The 24,568-nt window shown below is 39.9% G+C and overlaps 1 protein-coding gene and 1 non-coding gene across 5 annotated transcripts in view; both read left to right on the forward strand.

Moving 5' to 3' along the window:
* Positions 1 to 24,568, forward strand: part of PDXDC1 (pyridoxal dependent decarboxylase domain containing 1) — a 52,415-nt gene that overhangs the window by 4,983 nt on the left and 22,864 nt on the right. For 3 of the 4 annotated variants that reach the window (XM_073899465.1, XM_073899466.1, XM_025855604.2), the window contains exons 2-8: positions 10,251 to 10,324; positions 11,057 to 11,119; positions 13,068 to 13,148; positions 16,590 to 16,736; positions 17,711 to 17,900; positions 21,245 to 21,313; positions 22,996 to 23,074. In XM_073899465.1, coding sequence (XP_073755566.1) covers positions 10,275 to 10,324; positions 11,057 to 11,119; positions 13,068 to 13,148; positions 16,590 to 16,736; positions 17,711 to 17,900; positions 21,245 to 21,313; positions 22,996 to 23,074 — 679 coding nt within the window. In that variant the 5' untranslated portion in view covers positions 10,251 to 10,274. The other variant, XM_073899467.1, reaches the window with a different exon arrangement.
* On the forward strand, positions 13,678 to 13,747 carry LOC112811534 (small nucleolar RNA SNORD45). The gene has a single exon (XR_003205088.1). It is a non-coding gene; the product is annotated as a small nucleolar RNA SNORD45 (small nucleolar RNA).

Consider the following 24,568-nt stretch of genomic DNA (forward strand, 5'->3'; position numbering starts at 1 on the left):
CCAGCTATGGTCAGAGCCCAGTGCTGAGAGAAACACGAAGTGAATTAGACCTGATCTTTGCAGGAGGTTATGTTCTGGTAGGGGCATACATGTTTAGACAAATCCTTGTATAGCAAGGTGGGGTAAAAAGTATTAAGGAAAAAATGGGGAATGCATGGAATTGAGTAACCAGGAAAGATTTTTGTAGAAGAGATTCTTTAGGTAGAATATCAGAACCGTGTCTTTTCTAGAGTTTTTTAAAAGTGTAAATGAAATGTAAATGCTTACTTTATAATATGATTGTGCCTCATATTAATTGCTGGTAGAACATAAGGGAAAGGAAACCTGTTTCACATTTTGAAGTTAAATTAGATATAAAAAATATGTCTCCAATCACTTTGAAAATATCCAAAATCTAGCATACATCTATTTTTTCCAAGCAATATTCAAAATGGAAATATTCATTATTTTTAATTTTTTTGTTTGTTTTGATTTCTGTTATTGCAGTTGTTTTTTGCTTTATTAAATGTTAAGTATTTAGTTGCCTTAAAGTTGGATCGTCCTTGAGGTCTAGCCTGGGACCCTGTACACTTTTTATTTCTGTGGAAAATGCATTCGGAGTTTAAAAGGACTGAGGGAAGAGTACACTTTCCTAATATAACCCTTCTTCCTGTATGCGGAAAAGCAGAAACAGCCCTCGCTTTAAAATGCAACTCCATGGGGTGCCTGGGTGGCTCAGTTGGGTTGAGTGTCCAGCTCGATTTCAGCTCAGGTCTCGATCTCAGGGTCGTGAGTTCAAGCCCCATTTTGGGCTCCATGCTGGGCGTGGAGCTTACTTAAAATAAAACGCAACTCCATGACATTGAACATTTAGCTATAGTGATCTCAGGATCCTAGTGAGACTGACTGACTTATAAGACTGGACATTGTATTAGATGGAATCCTATTAAGTTGTGGGTTTTGTGCATTAAAAACAGTTGAATGTAGGCAGTTTCACACAGCACAGCCCTAAAGGTCTGAAGATGCATAGATAACACACAAAGGCCTCAGAATCGTTGGGTTCCTTTCCTCAGAAAGTAAGGCTAGCAGCGTTAGTCCTACGGAGTTCCAGTTCAGTGTGGGTTAGAGTGATCTTGGTGAGGATAATGGATATCTTTATCTTTCCGATTCCATCCCCAGCAAGTCCTAGGAAGTACTCCCTATAAGAAGCACATCTCAATGAAAGGCTTCTATTTTCAAGTGACGATAGCATGCTTTTCTGTAGGCAATTTTTTTGTGTTCCAGAATAAGTGTGTAATTCCAGATGAACTAGTAAACGTCTTAGAAATAGAGCTTGCCTGGTGTGTGGTACTTTTCCATCTGTGTAGTTGTTGGGAAGCATTTATTCATAATATATATAAAGCCTGAATGAATTGATTCTCCAGAGGAGTGGTCTCTAGGAATACATTTGTTGAAACTTAGACTTGGATCCCTAGCATTCCCAACACATATCTTAAGGAGAGTGATTTGAATTGCCCCCCCCCCCTTTATTTTTAAGCCCCTGCATGCTTCTGTGACAGGTTTGATCTGATGTAGCTAACTGCTGCCTCCTACCAGATTCTTCTCTGCCGTCTATTTTTGCCTCTTCATTTCCCCATATGTTCTTTTTTGCCTCTCCTCTTGATGAATTGGTAAGATTAAATACTAATGCCCTATGCAAGATTTGAGTATCCCTCTTCACCTGGGAATATAATCTACTTAATGAGCCAGTGATTACAGTATGTCTTCATGTTCTCACAGACACACTCAAGCATAAGATTTCCAAGAGTATCCAGTTCTTAGAAGACACAGACAATAGTGCCTAGTTCTTAATGAAAAACTTTTCTGTTGAAATGAGGCAAAAGTATTTACAAATGTAGAAATTGAGAGTCCAAAAAGGCAGGCCAGGTTTGCAAGGCACTATATCAACTTCCTAGAGAATCGCTGTCAAAAATGTTCTCTCGTCCTTGACAGGAAAGGAACAGCTGTGTTCCTGGAGCCGCAGCTGCTGTGTGCTTCTCAGAGATGTGTAGTATTGGGGGTATTTGTTGAACTAGTGCTAGATAGGCACTATCAGTGTTTTCACTGGGGAGAAAAAGAAATGATTTTGAGAGAGTTGTTGATAGTTTCTTGGTATCACTCTCCAGATTCACCTTGCTTAGAAAGATGTGGAAGGCCACAGAAATTGGTATGTTAGAAACACAGGATTTTGGAGCGCCTAGGTGGCTCGGTCAGTTAAGCAGCTGCCTTTGGCTCAGGTCATGATCCTGGAGTCCCAGAATCGAGTCCAAGTTGGGCTGCCTGCTCAGTGGGGAGGTCTGCTTCTTTGCCCCTCCCCTGGTTCTTGCTTTCTCTCTCTCTTTCTCGCTTGCTCTCAAAAATAAATAAAATCTTAAAAAAAAACTATTTTAGAGCTTTTTCTGATTGCTTTGATCGATTAAAGAAAGGTGGTGATTTTTTTTTAAAGTTTTTTGTTTATTTGGGAGAGCAAGAGAGAGCACCAGCAGGGTGGGGGGGGGCAGAGGGAGAGGGAGAAGCAGACTCCCCACGGAGCAGGGAGCCTGATGTGGGGCTCGATCTCAGGACCTCAGAATCATGACCCAAGCCGAAAGCAGATGCCTAAATGACTTAGCCACTCAGGCGCTCAGGTGGTGATTTTTTCTTTTAACATGTCTAATGCGTATGTTGTAAACTAGCATTTGATGACACCATAGTCTTCTCTCCAAATGTGAGCAGCTGGTATTCTCACATTCTTTAGTTTTTCTTTGTTAATAGTCCTAGAACTCCCCAATTATGAACATTCCTCCCCTGAAAAAGTTTCTAGAAACTACAGTATCATTTACTTCTATTGATGAATGTTGTGATTTTTGTATTTTAAAATACATTTTCGGCTTCCTTTTTCCCTCTTGTCTGGGGGCTGCTTCTCTTTAAAGGGTTAGCTCTGTGTTTCCCAAATAGCAGTTACTCGTACCATCTTTGAATTTTGCCGTATCAGTGTACCATTTGCACTATTATTTGCTTAATATTTCTTCTGAATTAACTTTAAATCAATTCACCCACCTTTTTAAAATTGAGGGACAATTTATGTGTAATAAAAATACCACTTTAATGATACAGTTAGAGTTTTGGCAGTTAAATACAGACCTATAACCACCAGCATGATCAAGATATGGAACATTTGCATCTCCCTTAAAAGTTCCCTTGTGCCTCTTTCAGTGGATCCCAAATATGCTTTCTGTTCCTATAATCTGCCCCCCCCTTAACTTAGATTTTGCTAAACAATAGTATCTATGAATTCGGGGTTCGAGGTGTTATTTTTTTCCTAATTCATGTGAAAGTATGATTTTATGAATATATGATTTTTGTTGTCACACTTGGTTCAATGTGCTCTCTCTCATTCCCTCTCTCAAATAAATAAATCTTAAAAAAAAATACAAGAGCTTGATTAAGCATGCTTGAAAGCTGAAAACATTTTAAAAGTAACTATAGGGCAACAGTTACCAAATTTTATGCCTTAAGATTCTTTTCCTACTGCAGTTTCCACTTTTGAAAGGTTCTTATATGGCGCCTGGGTGGCTCAGTCGTTAAGTGTCTGCTTTCGGCTCAGGTCATGGTCCCAGGATCCTGGGATCAAGTCCCGCATCAGGCTCCCTACTCCACGGGAAGCCTGCTTCTCCCTCTCCCACTCCCCCTGCTTGTGTTCCCTCTCTTGCTGTGTCTCTGTCTGTCAAATAAATAAATAAATAAATATCTTTAAAAAAAGTTCTTATAAACAACTTCTTGGTAAATAACTTTATTAACAAATGATTGTATCTGATTGTTAATAATTGCCAACAGCCATCCTACAGGTTACATCCTGTATATGGGATGTCAGATCAACTTAGCAGGTCATGACCAGCAGTTTTCAAAAAATGAAAGAGAACAAAACAGTAAATAGGATGTATTCCAAATAAGGGTAGGAATAGTGCCAGTGTTACTTTATACTGAATTGATACAATTCTAGCCAAGAGCAAAAATAAGTGATTTTTTTTGTTAATCCACGCAGCCCTATTCCAGATAAATTTAGAACTTCCTACTAGCTTTGAGAAAACTTGGGAATTACTCCCTGACTTCTTTTACTGTTTTACTTTGCATTTGACTCTTTTTTTCTCCAACATTTAAATTGTGAGAACCTTAATTGGTGATGTTTTAACGTTACAGGTGTAATATTTCTTCTCCTGATAGTGGCAGGATATTTTACTATTCCACACTGAAAATTATGAAAATCAACTAGTACAAAAATGGCTCTTAAATGTTTATAAAATGACGAACAATGGAGCTTGTTTTACAAAATGAGCTTTCAGTTCTGTGACAATTACCGTACAATTGAATGGTTCTTAGCCTTGAAATTGCATTAAGCCATACCACGCATCTTTGTTAGATATAATTGAAGCAAAAATACTGAATCCACTTCATTACACAGCAAAATCAGCCATGACTGAAATATAATTTATAAATTTACAATCTAATGACTAACAGTCTAATAGCTGTCTCTGAATCCTCAGTAATGAGCATATAGTGGTTTTGAGATTAGGTACACACAGTCTGTAAATGTTTGTTGCACTGTTTTGGTTAGTTTTTTTTTTTTTTTTTAACAGTATGATTGCTGCAAGCCTCTTTAAAGCTTAGGGACCCAAGGTGAGCAGGGGCCATGGGTGTCCAGCTCAGAAGTCTGAATTGGCGTCCTGCTCCCTTTCCTAGAAAAGCATCTGAAAACCTCACACTCATACCTGTTGTCATGGCTTAATTATTAATAGTGCTCCTTCACTCTTGAAAATGTCCTTGTTTTGATTGTAAGTTTTTGGTTATCTAGTTGACACTGTGAAATTTTCCCAATAGGGAGAGCTTTTTGATATACTTTTTATCTAGGTGAAAACATTAAGCAAGGATCATCTTTAAAGTGAGACCTGGGGCACCTGGATGGTTCAGTTGGTTAAGCATCCAACTCTTGATCTCAGCTCAGGTCTTGATCTCAGGGTCATGAGTTCAAGTTCTGCCTTGGGCTCCATGCTGGACATGGAACCTACCTTAAAAAAGGTGGGGGGAGTCTTTATTGAATACAGGGCTTTTTCAAAGTGTGAGTTGCTTTGTTTACTAATTTGATAAAATTGAAAAGCAGTATTGCCTAGGGTTAAGAGCACTAGTTTTAGGGTAGCACAGGCTTTGTTTTAAATTCTGGCCCTACACCCCAATGTTTATAGCAGCAATGTCCACAGTAGTGGAACTACAGAAAGAGCCTAGATGTCCATCAACAGATGAATGGGTAAAGAAGATGTGGTATATATATACAATGGACTACTACTCAGCCATCAAAAAATGAAATCTTGCCATTTGCAACGATGTGGATGGAACTAGAGGGTATTAATGCTAAGCGAAATAAATCAGTCAGAAAGACAAGTATCATATCTCACTTATATGTGGAATTTAAGGAACAAAACAGGATCATAGGGGAAGGGAGGGAAAAATAAAACAAGATAAAATCAGAGAGGGAGACAAACCATAAGAGACTCTTAATCATAGGAAACAGAGTTGGAGCAGAGGGAGGTGGGGGGATGGGGTAACTGGGTGATGGACAGTAAAGAGGGCACATGATGTAATGAGCACTGGGTATTATATAAGACTGATGAATCACTGAACTCTACTTCTGAAACTAATAATACACTATGTTAATTAATTGAATTAAAAAAAATAAATTCTGGCCCTAAAGCATAATAACTGCCTTTGGGTTAGTCAGGAAGTAATGCATATAAAAGTATTAGTTGGACTAATGCCTGGAATATAGTAAGCAGTCCAGTAACTATCAGTAATTATTAAGGAACACAAATCTCATTGAGCCCTTTTTCTGTGCTAGATCCTGTGCTTGGTGCTAAGGAATTAAAAAAATGATAGGATGTTCTTCCTAGGAACCTAGCACAGAATACTGTTTTTTTCCCTTCAAAATCCTAAAACAATCTAAATATTGAATAATAGGTACCTTTTTTTTAAACAGTCTACTTTTATTTTTTTATTTACTATTTTTTTAAAGATTTTATTTGTCAGAGAGCACAAACGCACAAGCAGGAGGAGCAGCAGGCAGAGGGAGAGGGAAAAGCAGGCTCCTTGCTAAGCAAGGAGCCTGATGTGGGGCTCAATCCCAGGACCCTGGAATCATGACCTGAGCTGAAGGCAGGCACGTAACTGAGCCGCCCAGGTGTCCCCTGAGTAATAGATATCTTTATACAAATTTAATTTTTCATTCATTTAGATTTGTGTCTGGCTGTTGCCCTGCTGTTGTTGATTACATTTACCACACAACTGCCCTTGTCTGGCACTGTAACAGGTACTGAGGGAAAGAAATGTGAATTAGATAATCATAGCTGCCCTCACTAGAAGCCTGTGGAGGCATGGTTTTTAGTTTTAAGGAACCGATTAACAAATATACATTTTTCTTAGAGCGTTCCTTGACAGAATGTAGTATTATCCTGCAGCTGGATAACATTTTATATTTTGGATTTACCCAGTTAACAAGCCCTTGAAGGGTGTGTGGCTTTGGAGACCCATCATATTCACATTTAATTTACTGAAAGTTTAAGTGTGATTTTTCCCTAGCCACCCACTTTCCGCCACCTCCTCCACCCTGGACTTCACTTCCTGAAAGAGAGGAGGAGCTAGAGCAATTTAAATGTAAGCCATTCATCTCAACTGAGCACGTGCTCTGTACAGAGAGACTCCCATGTGGGAACTCGAAGCTGTGTTTTCCACCTGCCTTTCACAGTGTAAGCGTCTTGCCATCACACGTGAATTCTGGTGTTTAAAAATAAGTATTGTTCGTAAGTGAGTTCTAAACTAAGTCAACTATTTTGTGTACTCTCAACTGAAAACCTGTGTTCCAGTCCTATAGGAAACGTTAACTGTGTTGCACTTAGAGCCAGTAGGTTGATGCCCATTATACTGTGCCTTCCTAAGGGGTTTCAGAGGTAACATGACAGCCCAAGAATCAAGCTGACTACAAAAACAGTCAAAATTAGTAGGAGTCTGAATCACTGGCTTCAGGAAGCTTATAATCTAATTGGAGAGAATATACTAGAAAGATCATCTCTAAATTCACAGTAAAGGATACTGAGGAATCATAAGGATAAATGGCAGTTGCATATTAGAATGGCCCCAGTTTCATGTATTCTGTTCTGTTGCCCCCATAAATAAAATCCTTTTTATGAGGCAGCAGGTCCACAGTCTTTGGTTTAGCAAAACGGTTTTGATATCTCTAAAGAGAATACAAGAGAATGAAATGGTTTTATCCATCAAAGTTTCTTGGAAGTATCGAATTGGGATTTAATAGCTAGAGAGATAAAAGGCAGGACGTTTCAGACAGGGAAAGTGTTAAAGGCACGAAACATGGAAGTATGGTTGATCAAGCAAAGCTGTGTATCTTTTTATTTGGCCCGGTGATTGGGAACACGCTGGAGGGTCACGGGATGAGGATGATAAGGAACACGACCACTAGACTGAGGAGTTCACATACATTCTCTTGACCATTATCTGTTCCTCATCCTACTCATAATCATTAACTTAGAACGCAGAGACCATTTGAGATTGCTTTGTAACCCATCTCATGTTACATTTAAATTGTGAATTTTATTGGAAACACCAGTTTTAAAATAATTTTTCTGTCTTGTGTAAAATCATATCGGACGTGGCTATGCGGTTATTTTGTAATCCGTTTTGGGAGTCTGTGTGATGTAATAGAAAGGTCAGAAACGGGTCAGGAAACCAGGGTTCTGGCACCGCTCTGTCACCTATTAGCTTTGTGACCTTAGGCAGTCACTTTACCTCTCTTAGTTTCTTTACTTCTCAAATGGTACACCAGAGGTTTACATGCTATACTTTTTTTTTTCTTCTTTTCAGTGATTTCTTCTACAAGTGAAAGTTAGAACTCTTGTTGTTATAAAACAGATCTGATCTCCTTAATGGGGGGTAGGGAGCTAAAAGCCCTAGCTGCCTACCCAACCCCACTTCCCCAAAGTTCTTCCTGGGAGTATTAAGACTCAGAAGAACACAAGTGGAAAATCCCTGGACTAGATCCCTAAAGTTAACATTTTTCCATACTTACATGGATAAACTGAGTAGCATTTCTTAAAAACGATTTTGAGGAGAGGGGTGCCTGGGTAGCTCTGTCAGTTAAGTATCCAACTCTTGATTTTGGCTCAGGTCATTTATCACAGCGTTGTGAGATTGAGCCGGTTGTCAGGCTCTGCACTGGGCATGAAGCCGGTTTAAGATTTTCTCTTCTTGGGGCACCTGGGTGGCTCATTCATTAAGCGTCTGCCTTCGGTTCAGGCCCTGATCTCAGGGTCCTGGGATCGAGTCCTACATTGGGCTCCCTGCTTGGCAGGAAGCTTGCTTCTCCCTCTGCCACTCCCCCTGCTTGCGTTCCCTCTCTCCCTGTGTCTCTCTGTCAAATAAATTAAAAAAAAAAAAAAAAGATTCTCTCCTCTTCTCCCCCTCTTTAAAAATAAATTTTTTTTGAGGATATACTGTAGTACTAACTGTAATACAATCTATTGTACACTTAATAAGGTAAGATTGGGTACAGTAAACAGTCTGAAGGGAAAAGAGCATAAATACACTTGAAGAGTAAGAGGGGAACAAAAGAAAGTCTCCACAACTATTTATAACCCAACTTGTATGGAGATTCGAGACAACCAGATTGTCTGCCTTAAGATTGCTAGGGAGATTAAGAAGAAAGAAAGGAAAATGAGTTTGTGTGTTTAATTTTGTAAGATTTTAAAAATTTTTGTCTTATTTATCTTTTGAATGGGAGCTAGAAGTATACTTGGTACTAAAATCCAAAAAGAACAAAAAGATGTGAGTTGAAAAGACTCCCTCTCATCTGATGCCCATCCTTCCAGTTCCCTTCTCTGGAGGCAGTCACCATGACCAGCTGTGTAAGCTTCCAGAGTTTATGGAATCACTTCCATATTTATGGGGATATTAGTTTCCTTTGGCTACTGTGACAAATGAGCACAAACTGGGTGCCTTAGGACAACAGAAATGTATTTTCCCACAGTTCTGGAGGCTAGAAGTTTGAAATCTGTATCACTGGGCTGAAATCAAGGTGTTAGCAGGGCTGAACTCCCTCCAGAGGTTCTAGGGGAGAGTCCCTTCCTTTCTTGTGCCAGTTTATGTTGCCTGCCAGCACTTATTCCTTGGTTTGTGGCCCCATCACTCCAGTTTTTGAGACCAGCACCTTCAAATCTCCCTCTGCTCTGTCTTCACATAGCCTTCTCGTGTGTGTGTGTGTGTGTGTGTGTGTGTGTGTACACTCTCCTACTTCTCTCTTACCTGGATACATGTGACTGCATTTAGAGCTACATTTAGACAATTCAGGGTAATGTCACTATTTCTAGATCTTTAATCACATCTGCAAGGACTTTGCCATATAAGGTAACATTCACAAGTTCCAGGGTATTGTGATGTGAATATCTTTTGGGAGGCCATTTTTCAGCCTACTACAGCAATAAAACAAATAGCGTACTATACATACTTTTCTGAACCTTGCTTCTAAGAATGTAAAACTGGAATAATCTAACATTAATTCAAGACTGGTTAAATAACGAAATATCCATAGAGTGGAATATGGTGTTACCACTCACTACAAATGAAGTGGATATATACTGACGTGGAACCATATTCACTATAAAGTAGAAAAATGCAAGTTGCAGGGGTTCATAGGGGTAAGGTGTGAGTTTGGAAAGATACGTATCAAACTTGTGTGGCTTCCTCTGGGGAGTAGGACTGGTGGACTTTTTTTACATTACATGTTTGTACTTCGGAATTTTAAAATCGAATGTATTTTAGGGGCGCCTGGGTGGGTCAGTTGGTTAGGCGTCTGACTCTTGGTTTTGGCTCAGGTCATGATATCGGGTCATGAGATTAAGCCCCATGTTGGGCTCCGTACTCAGCAAGGAGTCTGTTTGGGATTCTCTCTGTCTCTCTGTCTCTCTTTCTCTGCCCCTCCCACCATCTGTGCATGCTCACTCTATCCCTCTCCCTAAAATAAATCTTTTAAAAAAATTTAACAAAAATAGAGAACCTTTAAAACATGTACTTTATAATCCATGTGTTTTAGAATAAATCCAGAAGAAAATGGACTTCAGTTTAATTTTTCTGGATGAATTACATTGCAGAAGCAATACAGGATTATTGCAATTTAATCTTTTTGATTTGTTTCCCAGATAGCAGACCCTACATTAGCTGAGATGGGAAAAAACTTGAAAGAGGCCGTGAAGATGCTAGAGGACAGTCAGAGGTGAGCCTGGAACAGAAGTGACCCTATTAAACGTGTTCAGCCTGTTGTGAAGCTGGTGGCACTGGTTTCTTGCTGGTAAAAACACCTCTTGGTTTCACAATGTCACGCTTAGCTTAGCTTCATCTGACTTTAAAGATGGTATTTGTTTTGGGTAGAAGGTACTTTGTAATTAAAAGATTTTGAAATTGAGGGGCAGGACTTTCTGATTTTCAGTTCTGCCTGTTAAGAGTTTCATTTACTTAATACATTGTTTGAATTCTATAAATACTCCTTGGTATATGTTAGGTTATATAGAGCATCAGCTAACCAGAAATGGGTTAAAGTGTTACTTGTTTCGGGGCGCCTGGGTGGCTCAGATGGTTAAGCGTCTGCCTTCGGCTCAGGTCATGATCCCGGGGTCCTGGGATCGAGTCCCGCATCGGGCTCCCCGCACAGCGGGAAGCCTGCTTCTCCCTCTGCCTCTCTCTCTCTCTCTGTCTCTCATGAATAAATAAATAATCTTTAAAAAAAAAAAAAAAGTGTTACTTGTTTCATGTTCTTTTCCTGAAATTCAAACTATACCCCAGACTGGGGACTAGGGCAACAGGGATGGGGGAAGAGATGTGATAAATGTGTTTCAAATCCTACATCAGTTACTAAGAGCTTAAAGGCAACATCGTCACATGTTTGCGTGTTCAAATGTTAGAAATTTGGTAAGATAGAACAAATAGTTTTTTATTTTCTTTAAATTAGAAGAACAGAGGAGGAAAATGGAAAGAAGATATCAGGAGATATTCCGGGGCCACTGCAAGGCAGGTAGGTGGCAGTGAAGATACATACTTTTAGTTGGGTATGTGTTTTCTTTAAATCGAGATTTTCAAACCATTATTGATTGATAATTTCAGTTGTGATAAGCACAAAGCAAATTGAGAGTCCTGTGCCGTGTAACATCAGAAAATCGGAATGCCATTGGCTGGTTGTTGATTATGCTGAATCTACCTGCTTCTCCCCCTTTCTCATTCAGGATTTAATGTAATTTCCCATTCAGAATTTAACAACCTCATGACTCAAAAGCGATGCACAAACTTATAATTATATAACTCGACTGTCATACTTAGTTCATCCTTGAAACCTGTAATCTATTCAGCAGACTGCACTTTATGGTGAGAGATATGTTATTTTGATAAGATGTATCATTTTTATAATACAGTAAAATGAAAATGTCAACTTCGATCATTACACAGAGTGATTTATTTATTTATTTATTTATTTATTTATTTATTTAGGCAACTAAAGCAGATCTGTCAAGTGTGTGTGGTTTAAGCTAGCAGGGAGAATGTCAGAAAAAGAAGTAGCCATATAACTAAAATGTTCACCAGATGTTAGCCCTCAGTCTGGAATTAAAGTCCCAGCCCAGCTTCCCTCAAGCTTTTTTTTTTTTTTTTTTATAACCAGGAAACTGCGCATAGGTAAACAGTACAACTCCCTTCAATTGTCCTTTGACCTGAATGTGAATATATACAAGGTGCAAAAGAAAAGTATTGAGGAAGGACCACAGTGTGTCAATAAGTGTCCTATCTAACACACCCAGATGCTAATATTTTAAGATGGGCACTCCTGCTTGCAGCCTAACGGTGCTGATTTGAAGCCCTTGGATGTGAAGTGGGTTCTGCAGCTGAGAGCACGAACCAGATCCTATCAGGCCCCTCTTCCCACACCTCCGGAAGGGAATGAAAGGGTTCTACTAATCCCACAGAAGTTTCCCTACAAGAGATACTAGCAGGAACATCTCTAGTTCTCAGAATGGGAGGGCATAAAGCCACATAGCAGGAGTAGTTACATTTAATGCTGACACCAACATCTGAGACAGTGCTTTGCCAGGCACGGCGTTAAACGTGTTTCATGCACTGATGGTGTCCTCAAAATTCTGTAGTGTAGGGGCTTAGGGAGTTTGAGCAGCTGGCTCAAGGTCACGTGACTAGTGCACACTCTCTCTCCACAGTGTCCAAGGGCCAGAGCCCCTCTCACATGAAGGTCAGCACCTTGGAGAGGAAGGGTATTGGGGCATTGTTTCGACAGTGCTGCTTTTTCCAAAGAGAACTTTGTATTAGTCATATTCTCATTAACGGAGTGATAATATTTTTATATTACAGTTATTACAAGCTGCCTTGCCGTTGCTTAGTACTTTAGCTATTCACATTCTTGTAAGTTTTCAACCCCTCACGTAATAAGGGTTAGAAGGAAATCTGTTTGCACTCTAAGCAGATCTCCAGTTTCCCTGCTTGGGGAAGAGGTGGTAGTAAACAATGCTTGCATTACATGTTTAAGTCTGTTATAACAGCAGACAAGACTCCTCCGTGGAAGGAAACTAGCCACACCAGTGGCACTGGAGTATTCTTGCTCCTTCCGTGACCTTCCAGCATCTTAAAAAGACTATTTTGGTTCTTTTAACACGCTTATTAAATATTCTCCTTGGATTCAAATGAACAGGTCGAGAAGTAGTGCTGAAGTAATACTGGTGAAATTTTCAGAAATCAATCTCCTGTTTGCATAGAATATTTAATAATTACATGGTTATATGGAAAATTCAGTTAATTTGAGGTTTGTTTTTAAAAGATGTTTAGTGTATCTCTAGCACATTCTTACAGCTCCTCACTTAAAAAAAAAAAAAAACCTCATCAAGGCTGGTTTAAGTGAAGAAAATAGAGGGGTGGGGAATGTGTGCTGTTTCCACCTGTCCATCAGCTCTCTTCTTCTTCTGCAGCGGACAAGACATGGTGAGCATCCTCCAGGTAGTACAGAACCTGATGCACGGAGATGAAGATGAGGAGCCCCAGAGTGCCCGGTAATGCAGGACGGTTGGCAGCTGTTCTTTGAAAGTATATGTGTTCTTGATTTTGATAAGTGATTGCATTTTTTTTTTTTAACGGTGATTGCATTCTTACAAGTTGCCAAAACAGAGCTGTGTTTCATTCACAGTTACGTATGATGTTAAAACAGTGTTCATTTCTTCCTTTTCAGAGAGACATTTAATGTATTTTGTATTGTAGGTAACATATTTCGCAAAAGGTAGGCACTCAAACTAAATCCTGTAGTTTCTCTGGCATCGTGTCTTAGAGAGGGGCTGGCAGAGGGACCAGAGAATACTGCTGTGTGCTTCATGCTTCCGCTTCGGACTGCTAAGAATTGCCACAGCCGAATCTGTTGGTGGCAGGCCACGTTGTCTGTGAATCATCCATTTATTTTTATTCATCTAACTTAGCTATTTATTTAGTTTCATGGTTAATTGTTTTAAATTTAATTTTGGGGGGACAGAAGTAATCATTCTCCTTTTTCAAATTTCAAAAGATAAAGAAAGAGTCTACAAAGGCAGTTTTCAGTGATGTGATGGCATATGTTACCTGAACCCAAAATTGATGTGAATTCTAAAATTACAGAGGCCTTGGATGAAAAGGGGCATTTCCTTCATAGTCTACCCCCTCCCGAGCTTGTTCTCCTATATTCTTCAGAGATCCTTTATGTGTATGTGTACACAAGCAAAGTCTACGTTCCCTCCAGTATGTAAATACTCTCTATGTTGTTAGAGAGTTAGGTCTTAGAGTTCATCATTTATCAGTATACAAGGAGCTTTCACCTGTGAGAGCTGTTTAGTTTTACTTTGGATGAATGAACCATATTTTATTTAACTAGTCTCCTGTTCAGGTTTATTGTTGCAAACGCTGCTGCCAGTAACTCTGTACATGTGTCATTTATCATATAAGCAAGTGCTTCTGGAGATTAAAGTCTTAAAAGTGGGATTTCTGAGCCAGATAGTTTGTATATTTGTAATTTTGATAGATATTGCCAAACTTCCCTCCGTGGAATTATGCCAGTTTATAGCCCCACCAGCAGTGCATGACAATATCTTTTTGCCCACACCTTGGCTGCAAGGCTCCTAGCAGACTTAAGGACTGTTGCCAAGCTGCAAGGTGAGAAATGATATGTCAGCATAATTTTAGTTTACATTTTTCTTATGAATCACGTTAAGTGTCTTTTTAATATGTTTTAAGGCCCGTTTATATTTCCTTTACTATGAAATATCCTTTGCCTGGTATCCTATCTCATTTTTTGGTTGTATTCTTATCAATTTACACTTACTCTTTATAAGGGAAATTAGTCCTTCCATTTTAATTATGCATAAAACAATACCTGGGGCGCCTGGGTGGCTCAGATGGTTAGGCGTCTGCCTTCGGCTCAGGTCATGATCCCAGGGTCCTGGGATCGAGTCCCGCATCGGGCTCCCTGCTCCTTGGGAGCCTGCTTCTCCCTCTGCCTCTCTCTCTCTCTCTCTCTCTCTGTCTCTCATGAATAAATAAATAAAATCTTTAAAAAAAAAAAAAGTCTGGGGCGCCTGGGTGGCTCAGTTGGTTGGGCGACTGCCTTCGGCTCAGGTCATGATCCTGGAGTCCTGGGATCGAGTCCCACATTGGGCTCCCTGCTCAGCGGGGAGTCTGCTTCTCCCTCTGACCCTCTTCCCTCTCGTGCTCTCTGTCTCTCATTCTCTCTCAAATAAATAAATAAAATCTTTAAAAAAAAAATAAATAAAAATAAAAAAGTCTGCCGCTGTCTGTGACCTACCGGCCGAAACTTGAGCTTCAAGACCCTCCTCCTGAACTGACCCTTCCCAAAAGCCCCATAATTTTAGATTCATAATTTATGGTCTTTTACTTACAAGGGGGCCTCCAAAATGTATTATAGCCGAGCTCCATGAAACCAGAATCTGCCTTGGGATTTGGGTATTAAGGAAACTGTCAAAGTTACCTGTCCTGACTATCTCTTATTCACTGTGTGACGTTGAACCACTGACTTAACCTCTCTGAATAACCGCTTCCTTGTTCTGCTGGAACTCTTTCCTATTATGAGGCATAGATGAGACAAGCTATGGTGGGACAACTGAGGCCCCAGGACACAGAGCCAGCCAGAATTCGAACATGCTTTCTGAGTGCCCTGGGGAGGTCTAAACCCATCCGGGGGGCACCAGGTGAAAGGAGAGCATGAGGAGCGTGGGGCATGTGAGCTACACCTTGGAAGCGGAGTCTGTCTAATTTGGTCGCCAGGTGCTGTACGGAAGATAGCTGGGAGAGAGAAGGAGCTAAGACCTGGAGGGTGGTGTGTGCGTAGGTGTTTGTGTTGGAGGGGGGCGGGTTGTGGGTTGCAAGGAACTGCTGGAGTCTGTCCACCCAGAGCCTCTGTCTCCTGGTGCCCTCACCTTTCCCCCACTCCATACCACACACAGGAGAAATTCGATCCATATTTCCACGATTCTGTTAATGATCCGTGCGTGCCTGGGTAAGAAGGCAGGGTGTCAGGGAGAATATTTCAGGATGTAAACACAGCCTGGGCAAAGATGCAGAACCATGGCGGAATTTAGAGAACAGAAGGTTCTCTGTGATTGGAGTATGGGTTTGTGGGGGGCAGGACTGAGAACCAATAGCCACACTTCCAAGGGGTTCAATGGCCTGGCCTGGGCTGGTATGCCAGTGAGATCCTCCTGGAGCCAGTGAGGTCTGTGGGAGAGGACCACCGGTGCCCTCTGCAAGGAGAGCAGAGAGCTATGGAGGCAATCAGGTCACAGGCCTGCTGGGGCCAGGCTGGTGGGAAGCTACAGTAAGAAAGGACAGACAGGGGGCGCCTGGGTGGCTCAGTCGTTAAGCGTCTGCCTTCGGCTCAGGTCATGATCCTAGGGTCCTGGGATCGAGCCCCACATCGGGCTCCCTGTTCCGCGGGAAGCCTGCTTCTCCCTCTCTCACTCCCCCTGCTTGTGTTCCCTCTCTTGCTGTGTCTCTCTCTGTCAAATAAATAAAATCATTAAAAAAAAAAAAAAACCTGGTTCCCCTTGAATTTGCTGTATTGTTATAAACAGCTGTTCCATGTGGGGAATTGATCTTCATCTAATGAGTCTCTGAAAAAATTACTTTCTGCCCAGTGTACCTCAGCACTGTGCTCCATAGTTCTTAAGCTGGCATTTAATTAAAAAAAAGGGAGAAAATTATTCACAGTTTGTATATTTAGTAGATATTCAATAAAAATAAGGATTTGAATTTTTAAAATCTTTTTGTTCCCCGGATTATCAGTACTTTCTATACATAAATTTCTTAAGTTTATCTGAATTTTTACCTTCTAGGCCATTAAGTGGATTTCAAGTCTGACAGATTTCTGTGAAAATACTGTGTCTTTAGGTTTTGTTTTATTGCTTTATTCGTATTTTGAATAATACTCTTTTAACATAATTCATTTTGATTAACAGAATCCAGAATATTGGAGAACAAGGTCATATAGCTTTGCTGGGGCATAGTCTGGGAGCTTATATTTCGACTCTGGACAAAGAGAAGCTTAGAAAACTTATGACCAGGATACTTTCAGACACTACGTTATGGCTATGCAGAATTTTCAGGTAAGGACATATATGAGTTGGACACAGTTTTCTGGAGCTATGCTACCTAAGTTCATGTCTGCTTCTTCCCCTTCCTCCTGAAGGGTTGTTTAATCTCTGAATATCTGTTTCCCCATCTATTAAATGGGGAGAACAATATTTATGTCATGGTATTGTTACGAGGATTAAATGAGCAAAAGAATAAGCATATGTCAAGAGCCAAGAACATAAGCACATATAGTTTGGATAATGTCAGAGTTACTTGTTTTTAGGATTCCTGCTTGGCATATGTTGATAGAAGATAGAGTAGGAAAATGCTTCAGGTATTTTTAATCCAAATACTAGCTTGTGCTTTAGTAGAAGGGAAATGCTGCCATAAGGAATTTGAGTGTGTTATGAACTTGAAATTTGTTTTATGCTGTGATAATGTTGGCATTATTAAGGAATTATAGCAGGTGAGGAAGACATAGGACCAGTGGTATTTTTGTTTTTATGTTGTTACTTTTAAAGAAAAGGAATGTTTCCCTAACCCTGTAAGATTTAACTTGAGAGACTCGCTTTCAGATGTTGGGAAAGAGCTTGGCCTGGCAAGAGTATAAGTTTGCCTAACTGTATTGCAAAGGAGAAATTTTCTTCTGTTCTAATATTCCACCACCTGTAATTGACATTCTCTCTCCTTTTCTAGAAAGCAGACCAAGAAGAGTAATCGGCCCCAGGCACATAATAGTGAAAGCAAAAGTTAGGCTGCCTAGCATTTTTGACAATTTTATTTACTTTGGATGTTTTAGGGCTGAAACTGCTAAGACTGAGCCACCCAGGTACCCATCCTCTGTTCTTTATAACTTCCAGCTGTGAGGTGTGGTCAGCCATCTAAGATGAGGGTGATTCCTATCTTCCTTTGACTGTTCTAGGTGACAATTTCTAGGTTAAGAAAATAATTACTTCCAGGATAACCAAAGATAAGACCATACTGATATATGGCTGTCTCTTAACAGGTATGAAAATGGCTGCGCTTATTTCCACGAAGAAGAAAGAGAAGGACTTGCAAAGATTTGTAGGCTTGCTATTCATTCTCGTTACGAAGACTTTGTAGTGGATGGTTTCAATGTGTTATATAACAAAAAACCTGTCATATATCTTAGTGCCGCTGCTAGGCCTGGCCTGGGCCAGTACCTATGTAATCAGGTAATGTGGTATACAGTGGGATATTTTAAAGCAATTGTGTTTTGTTCTGTCCTGAAACTTTATAGTATGTAGACCCATTTCTTGAGCTGCAGTTTTTTTCAAATGAAAAGAAACATACACTTGTTTTGTCATTATCAGAAAATATATAAAGGTATATTAATTTTTAGATATATATATGTGTCTGTATGTGTGAAAAATATATATATATAAGAGAGCGCACGCACACGCAGGCAGGCGGTAAAGGGAGAGGGAGAGAGGGAATCTTAAGTAGGCTCCATACTCAGCGTGGAGCCTGACATGGGGCTCAGTCTCACAACCCTGAGATCATGACCTGAGCTGAAATCAAGAGTTGGACACCTAACCAACTGAGCCTCCCAGGCACGCTGTGTGTGTGTGTGTTTGTTTATTTTTTTAGTTGCCCAAAGGCAACCACAGTCGACGTTTTTTTTCCCCAGACTTTAATCAAAGAGTTTTTACATGGTTATGTCTGGCTTTTTTCACTTAGTGTTATAACAGGTACATATGCTGTTTCAACAGTTCTTCCAAGTACAGTTTATTTTTAATATCTTCATAATACTCCAAGTGACAGTATGGTATTTTAACTACTGTTTCCCTTTTGGGCAATTAAAGTGTTCACATTCTTTTATTTTCTCTGACCATTTTCAGGTAATGCTCTTTGCATAGGATTATTCTGGACATCTTTGTGTGTAAAGCTTTTCCTATATTTAGAAAATATTTTCTAGATTATATAGATTTTCAGAGTCTTTCTAGAATTGCTAGATTAAAGAGCATTACCATTTTTGAATTTCATGGTACATGTAGCCCAATTAGGGGGCTACAAAAAAATGTTCAGCCTCTTGGCCAACATTGTTTTAAAACCCATAGGATTGGAGGGTTTGTCTTTTGTAGGATGGAGGAATCCTGGGGTGATACATGGGGGAAACTCTGGGACCTAAGTTGATTATGAGCTGTGGTCACTGGTGGCAAGAAATTATGTCCTCTTTTTTTTTTTTTTTTTAAGATTTTACTTATTTATGAGAGAGAGCAGAGGGAGGAGCAGAGGAAGAGGTACAACAGACTCCATGCTGAGCGCGGAGCCCAACACAGGGCTCGATCTCACAACCCTGAGCTCATGACCCGGGCTGAAACCAAGAGTCAGATACTTAACTGGCTGAGCCACCAGGCACCCCTTATGTCCTCTTTTTGAGTGTGTATAGAATGAGCAGATTTATAATATCCTTACAGGAACCTGGAATAAATTACTTCCTGAGTATCTACTACAGGCCAGGTTCTTATAGACTCAAAGTTGTCTTGGGACAGCAGTCCAGTCTTCAAACTCCATATGGGGGTGGGGGTGTACCTGGCTGGCTCAGTCACAAGAGCATGCAACTCCTGATCTCAGGGTCATGAGTTCAAGCCCCACATTGAGTGTAGAACTTACTTAAAAAAAAAAAAAAAGCTTTATAAAGGTATTTCAATAAGAGAAAGGCAGATGGCAAAATATATATAAGATGGTCATATTCATGTTTTTGAAAGTGTTTATGTGTGAGGTGCCTGGTTGGCTCAGTCAGTGGAGCATGCGACTCTTGATCTTGGGGTCGTGAGTTCAAGCCCTACGTTGGGCGCAGAACTTGCTTTAAAAAAATAAAGTGTATATGTATATGTTTTTCATACCAAAAAAATATATAAATACTTAGAAAATATTTAGAAGGTTTTATACTAACCTCTTAACAGTAGTGGCTTGATGGCTTATGGGGTGGGAGGGCATTTTCACTTTTTTTATTTTTTTTGAAGATTTTATTTATTTATTTGACAGAGACACAGTGAGAGAGGGAACACAAGCAGGGAGAGTGGGAGAGGGAGAAGCAGGCTTCCCGCCGAGCAGGGAGCCCGACATGGGGCTCGATCCCAGGACCCTGGGATCATGACCTGAGCCGAAGGCAGATGCTTTACAACTGAGCCACCCAGGCACCCCGGCATTTTCACTTTAAACTTCTTTATTTTTTATTGTGTGTTTTACTTGGGCTTCAGTTTCATTATTTAAAAAGAAAAGGAAGAAAGTGTGCTTATTAAATTTTTGGTCTCGAAATGGTGCTACCAAGTCTTAGTTACACAGAACAATATGCTGCAACTGTTTAAAAATTTCTAAAACTATAAACTCAAGGATTTGGAAGCTAAAAATAAAGAATATAAAATTTATTTGAGGGCGCCTGGGTGGCTCAGTCATTAAGCGTCTGCCTTCGGCTCAGGTCATGATCTCAGGGTCCTGGGATTGAGCCCCACACTGGGCTCCCTGCTCTGCAGGAAACCTGCTTCTCCCTCTCCCACTCCCCCTGCTTGTGTTCCCTCTCTCGCTATGTCTTTCTCTGTCAAATAAATAAAATCTTTAAAAAAAATTTATTTGATAATTACTATCTCCATTCATAACACTGACTTCGTTTCTTTTAAGAAATGTACATCTGCTGATCCATATTTATTGCTTCTTAGGGAGTGGGTGGATCCATAAATGAGATTCTGTTCTTTGAATGCCTTTTGCTGGTGTTATTTATTACTAATGCTTGGAGGAAGGATCCTAAATTATCTCTCAAAATGCTTAGAGCTTGGTTATTTCTTGGTTTGGAAAAGTGTTTTTATTTTTTGGTATATTCTGGAATATAACAAAGATAGTTACTCATTTAGAACATGAGTTGATAGTTACTTATTTCGTCCACACAGAGAATATTACATTGTCTGTATCTTCTTAAAAGAATCTCAGCGCCTGGGTAGCTTAGTCCGTTAAGTGTCTGCCTTTGGCTCAGGTCATGATCCTGGGGTCCTGGGATTGAGCCCCGCATCAGGCTCCTTGCTCAGCCAGGAGCTTGCTTCTCTCTCTCCCTCTGCCACTCCCCTGCTTGTGCTGTCTCACGAGTGTGCACTCTCCCAAATAAATAAATAAAATCTTTAAAAAAAGAATCTCTGCTCCTGGAAATTCACCTTTTTTTTTTTTTTTTAAGATTTTATTTATTTGAGAGAGAGAGAGAGCCCAAGAGGGGGTAGGGTCAGAGGGAGAAGCAGACTCCCTGCTCAGCAGGGAGCCCGATGTGGGACTCGATCCCGGGATTCCGGGATCATGACCTGAGCCGAAGGCAGTCGCTTAACCAACTGAGCCACCCAGGCGCCCCACCCTTTTTTTAAACTTGACTTTCTAGATGTCCTTCAACATCTGTTTATAATATTAAGAGTTCCTAAGGAGAGATTGTTTAAAAAAGAGTAATTGTGACTTTTCTTAGAGCCACATTCTTTAGGGGGCATAAATGAATGGTGACAAAGCTCTTTCTTACAAAATTGTATGTTTGTTCTTGCAGCTCGGGTTGCCCTTCCCCTGCTTATGTCGTGTGCCATGTAACACTATGTTTGGATCCCAGCATCAGATGGTGAGTTGTCTTTTTGGTTTGTAAAATAATATGGAATTGTGTTTTGAAACCATATCTTCCTTTCAACTGAATTCTGTTTGCTGGCCTCCAGATAATTATTAGCTTGCTCATTTATCGCTTATATCTTCTTGTTGTATAATATGTGCTTACGGGTTTGAATGTCCATGAAGGTTGGCTGGCATATAGGTCAGAAACAACTGCCTCTTAAGGAATCTTGTCATTACTATATCACCTGCTTTAAGTAGAAACATGGGAGTCTAGTTAAGCACCAGAAATTTCTTCTAAAGCTCATCCTTTGAAAGGTTATCGTTATCTGGATTTGTGAATGGCAGATTTTTAAAAATGTGAGATTGGAAGGTGCCTGGGTGGCTCAGTTGGTTAAGCGACTGCCTTCGGCTCAGGTCATGATCCTGGAGTCCCAGGATCGAGTCCCGCATCGGGCTCCCTGCTCAGCAGGGAGTCTGCTTCTCCCTCTGACCCTCTTCCCTCTCGGGCTCTCTCTCTCTCTATCTCATTCTCTCTCTCAAATAAATAAATAAAATCTTTAAAAAAAAAATGTGGGATTGGAATTGGATTCTGCTTTTTTTTTCTTAAATTTAAAAATTTTTTTAATTTAAATTAAATTAACATAGTGTATTATTAGTTTCAGTGGTAGAGTTCAGTGATTCCTCAGTCTTATATAGCATCCAGGGCTCATTACATCATGTGCCCTCCTTAATGCCCGTCACCCAGTTACCCTATTCCCCACCCACCTCCCCTCCAGCAATCTTCAGTTTGTTTCCTATGATTAAGAGTCTCTTATGGTTTGTCTCCCTCTCTGATTTCATCTTGTTTTATTTTTCCCTCCCTCCCCCTATTCTGCTTATTTTTAGACATTCAAGTGTTAAGCCTTCCCATACTGAAGCCAGAAACAAAAGGGATAGGTTTTAGGGTTCCGTGCTTTTTCCAAGGTAGTTTGATCTTCTGGTTTGGATACATCAATGAGTAATACTAGAAATAAATTTTTGGCTATTTTGGGGGGGGGATTGAGAGAATATTTTCTTTAAACGTAAGTATTTAAAACTAGAGAAATATTTGTCCTGTATATATGCAGTTTTTAACTTTGATCTCATTTAACTGATTTTTGTAGTTAGTCTTCAAGGGAAACTATTTGATTTTTATCTCTGTGATTAGAGAAAATAGAAAAATGGTCAAGAATAAGAACTGAGGACGCCTAGGTGGCTCAGTTGGTTAAGTGACTGCCTTCAGCTCAGGTCATGATCCTGGAGTCCCGGGATTGAGTCCCGCATCGGGCTCCCTGCTCAGCGGGGAGTCTGCTTCTCCCTCTGACCCTCTTCCCTCTCATGCTCTCTATCTCTCATTCTCTCTCTCTCAAATAAATAAATAAAATCTCTATAAAAAAAAGGAATAAGAATTGAGGGGCACCTGGATGGCTCAGTTGGTTAAGCATCCAACTTTTGATTGTAGCTCAGGTCTTGATCTCAGGGTCATGAGTTCAAGCCCCGTGTTGGGCTCCACACTGGGTGTGGAGCCTACTTAAAAAAAAAAAAAAAAAAAAAAAGACTTACTGATTTGCATGATTGATTTTGAGAGTCATCTGCTTCTTTTGTAAGTTCTAATTTTTTATTGTATAGCTTTTATGCTCGTTGCTTCATGTTTTTGTGGTTTGCCTTTTCACCTAGGATGTTGCCTTCCTGGAGAAACTGATTAAAGATGATATAGAACGCGGAAAACTGCCCCTTTTGCTTGTAGCAAATGCTGGTAGGTATTATGAACTGAATCTCCCATTTTAGACATATGAGAGAAAGACTAGGTACTTAGCCTAAAAAAAAGTCTAAAGAAATGTTTGTGCACCACACGTTTAAGGTAGTTTGTGTCAGCATCGTGTGAGAATTGTAATACTACACTTGGCTCCTTAGACTCCCTTTAATTGTTGGTTTGGGGAGTTACTTTGTTGATGTGTGTCCTTTCTCATTTAGGTTGTAAGTACTTCTCTCTCGTGTGCCTTTTTTCTAAATTGAATTTTAAAATGTCATACCTAAATGTGCACCTTGAGCATGGCAGTTCAACAACTACTTTCTGCTGTGCTTCCCTCATTGTATTCAGCATTGTACTTGAAGCTCTAGACAGTGCATAAGGCAAGGAAAATAATGACATGACACACATACTAGAAAGAATTAACTGTCTTTACTTGCAGATGGCCTTATTATCTAGTTAGAAGGTCCTAAGGAAACTACAGAAAAGCCATTAGAACAATAAGCAAATTGATCAAGGGTTGCAGGATTTCTGTATACCAGCAATGAACCATTGAAATTGAATTAAAAATGCCATTCAAAAAAATGAAAACTTTATGGATAAATTTAACAAAATATATGCAAGATTTGTACACTGAAAACTACAAATATTGCTGAGAGAAATTCAAGAAAACCCAAATGAATGGAATGATACAGGATATGCACCTGTGGAAAGACTCAATATTATGAAGTCTGATTTCCCCAAATTAATCTGTAGATTGTACAGATCAGCCCCTATCAAAATTTCAGCAGGCTACAATTTCTTACAGAAGCTGATAAGCTGATTCTAAAATTTATATGGAAATACAGAGGATGTGAGAGATAGCCAAAATAATTTTGACAAAGAACAAAATTCAAAGGCTATCTGGCTTTTAGACTTAATATAAAGCTGCAGATAATCAGGACACTGTGGGATTAATTGAAGACGGTAGAGTTTAGAAATAGACTCACATGTATAGGGTCACTTGTTACAAAGATGCCAAGGTATTTCAAGGAAAGAAAGGTGGGTCTTTTCCACCAGTGGTCTTTGAACTAGCGGATATCCACATGGGAAAAAAAAAATTGAACCTTAACCCTTACCTCACTCTATATACAAAAGTCTGTTATGAATGATTTATTGACCTAAACCCGGCAAAGGAACCACTTGCATTGGTTGTGTTTGTTGGCAGTTGGTGAGGATATGCAACCTTATTAGGTGGGATTCTGTTAACTGGAAGTTTAGGATGGTCGGGAGAATGCACGAGTTCCGTTTTACTTATGCTCTGTGAAGAGGGAGCTGCCTACCCAACCTGTAGCATAAACAGATTCATCAAGGGGACAGGTTAAAGCATTCAGTATATTTAAACTGACTTTAGCATATTAAAACAAAGAACCTCTTGTATTGGGTTAAAAAAAAAACCTGCAAATTTATCTGTGTACACTTAGAATAAACATACCTAAATAACCCAGAAAATGACAAAAA

The sequence above is a fragment of the Callorhinus ursinus genome, unplaced genomic scaffold, assembly GCF_003265705.2.
Source record: "Callorhinus ursinus isolate GAN/ISIS: 27379988/994484 unplaced genomic scaffold, GSC_fseal_2.0 scaffold13, whole genome shotgun sequence".
In the NCBI taxonomy this organism is placed as follows: domain Eukaryota; kingdom Metazoa; phylum Chordata; class Mammalia; order Carnivora; family Otariidae; genus Callorhinus; species Callorhinus ursinus.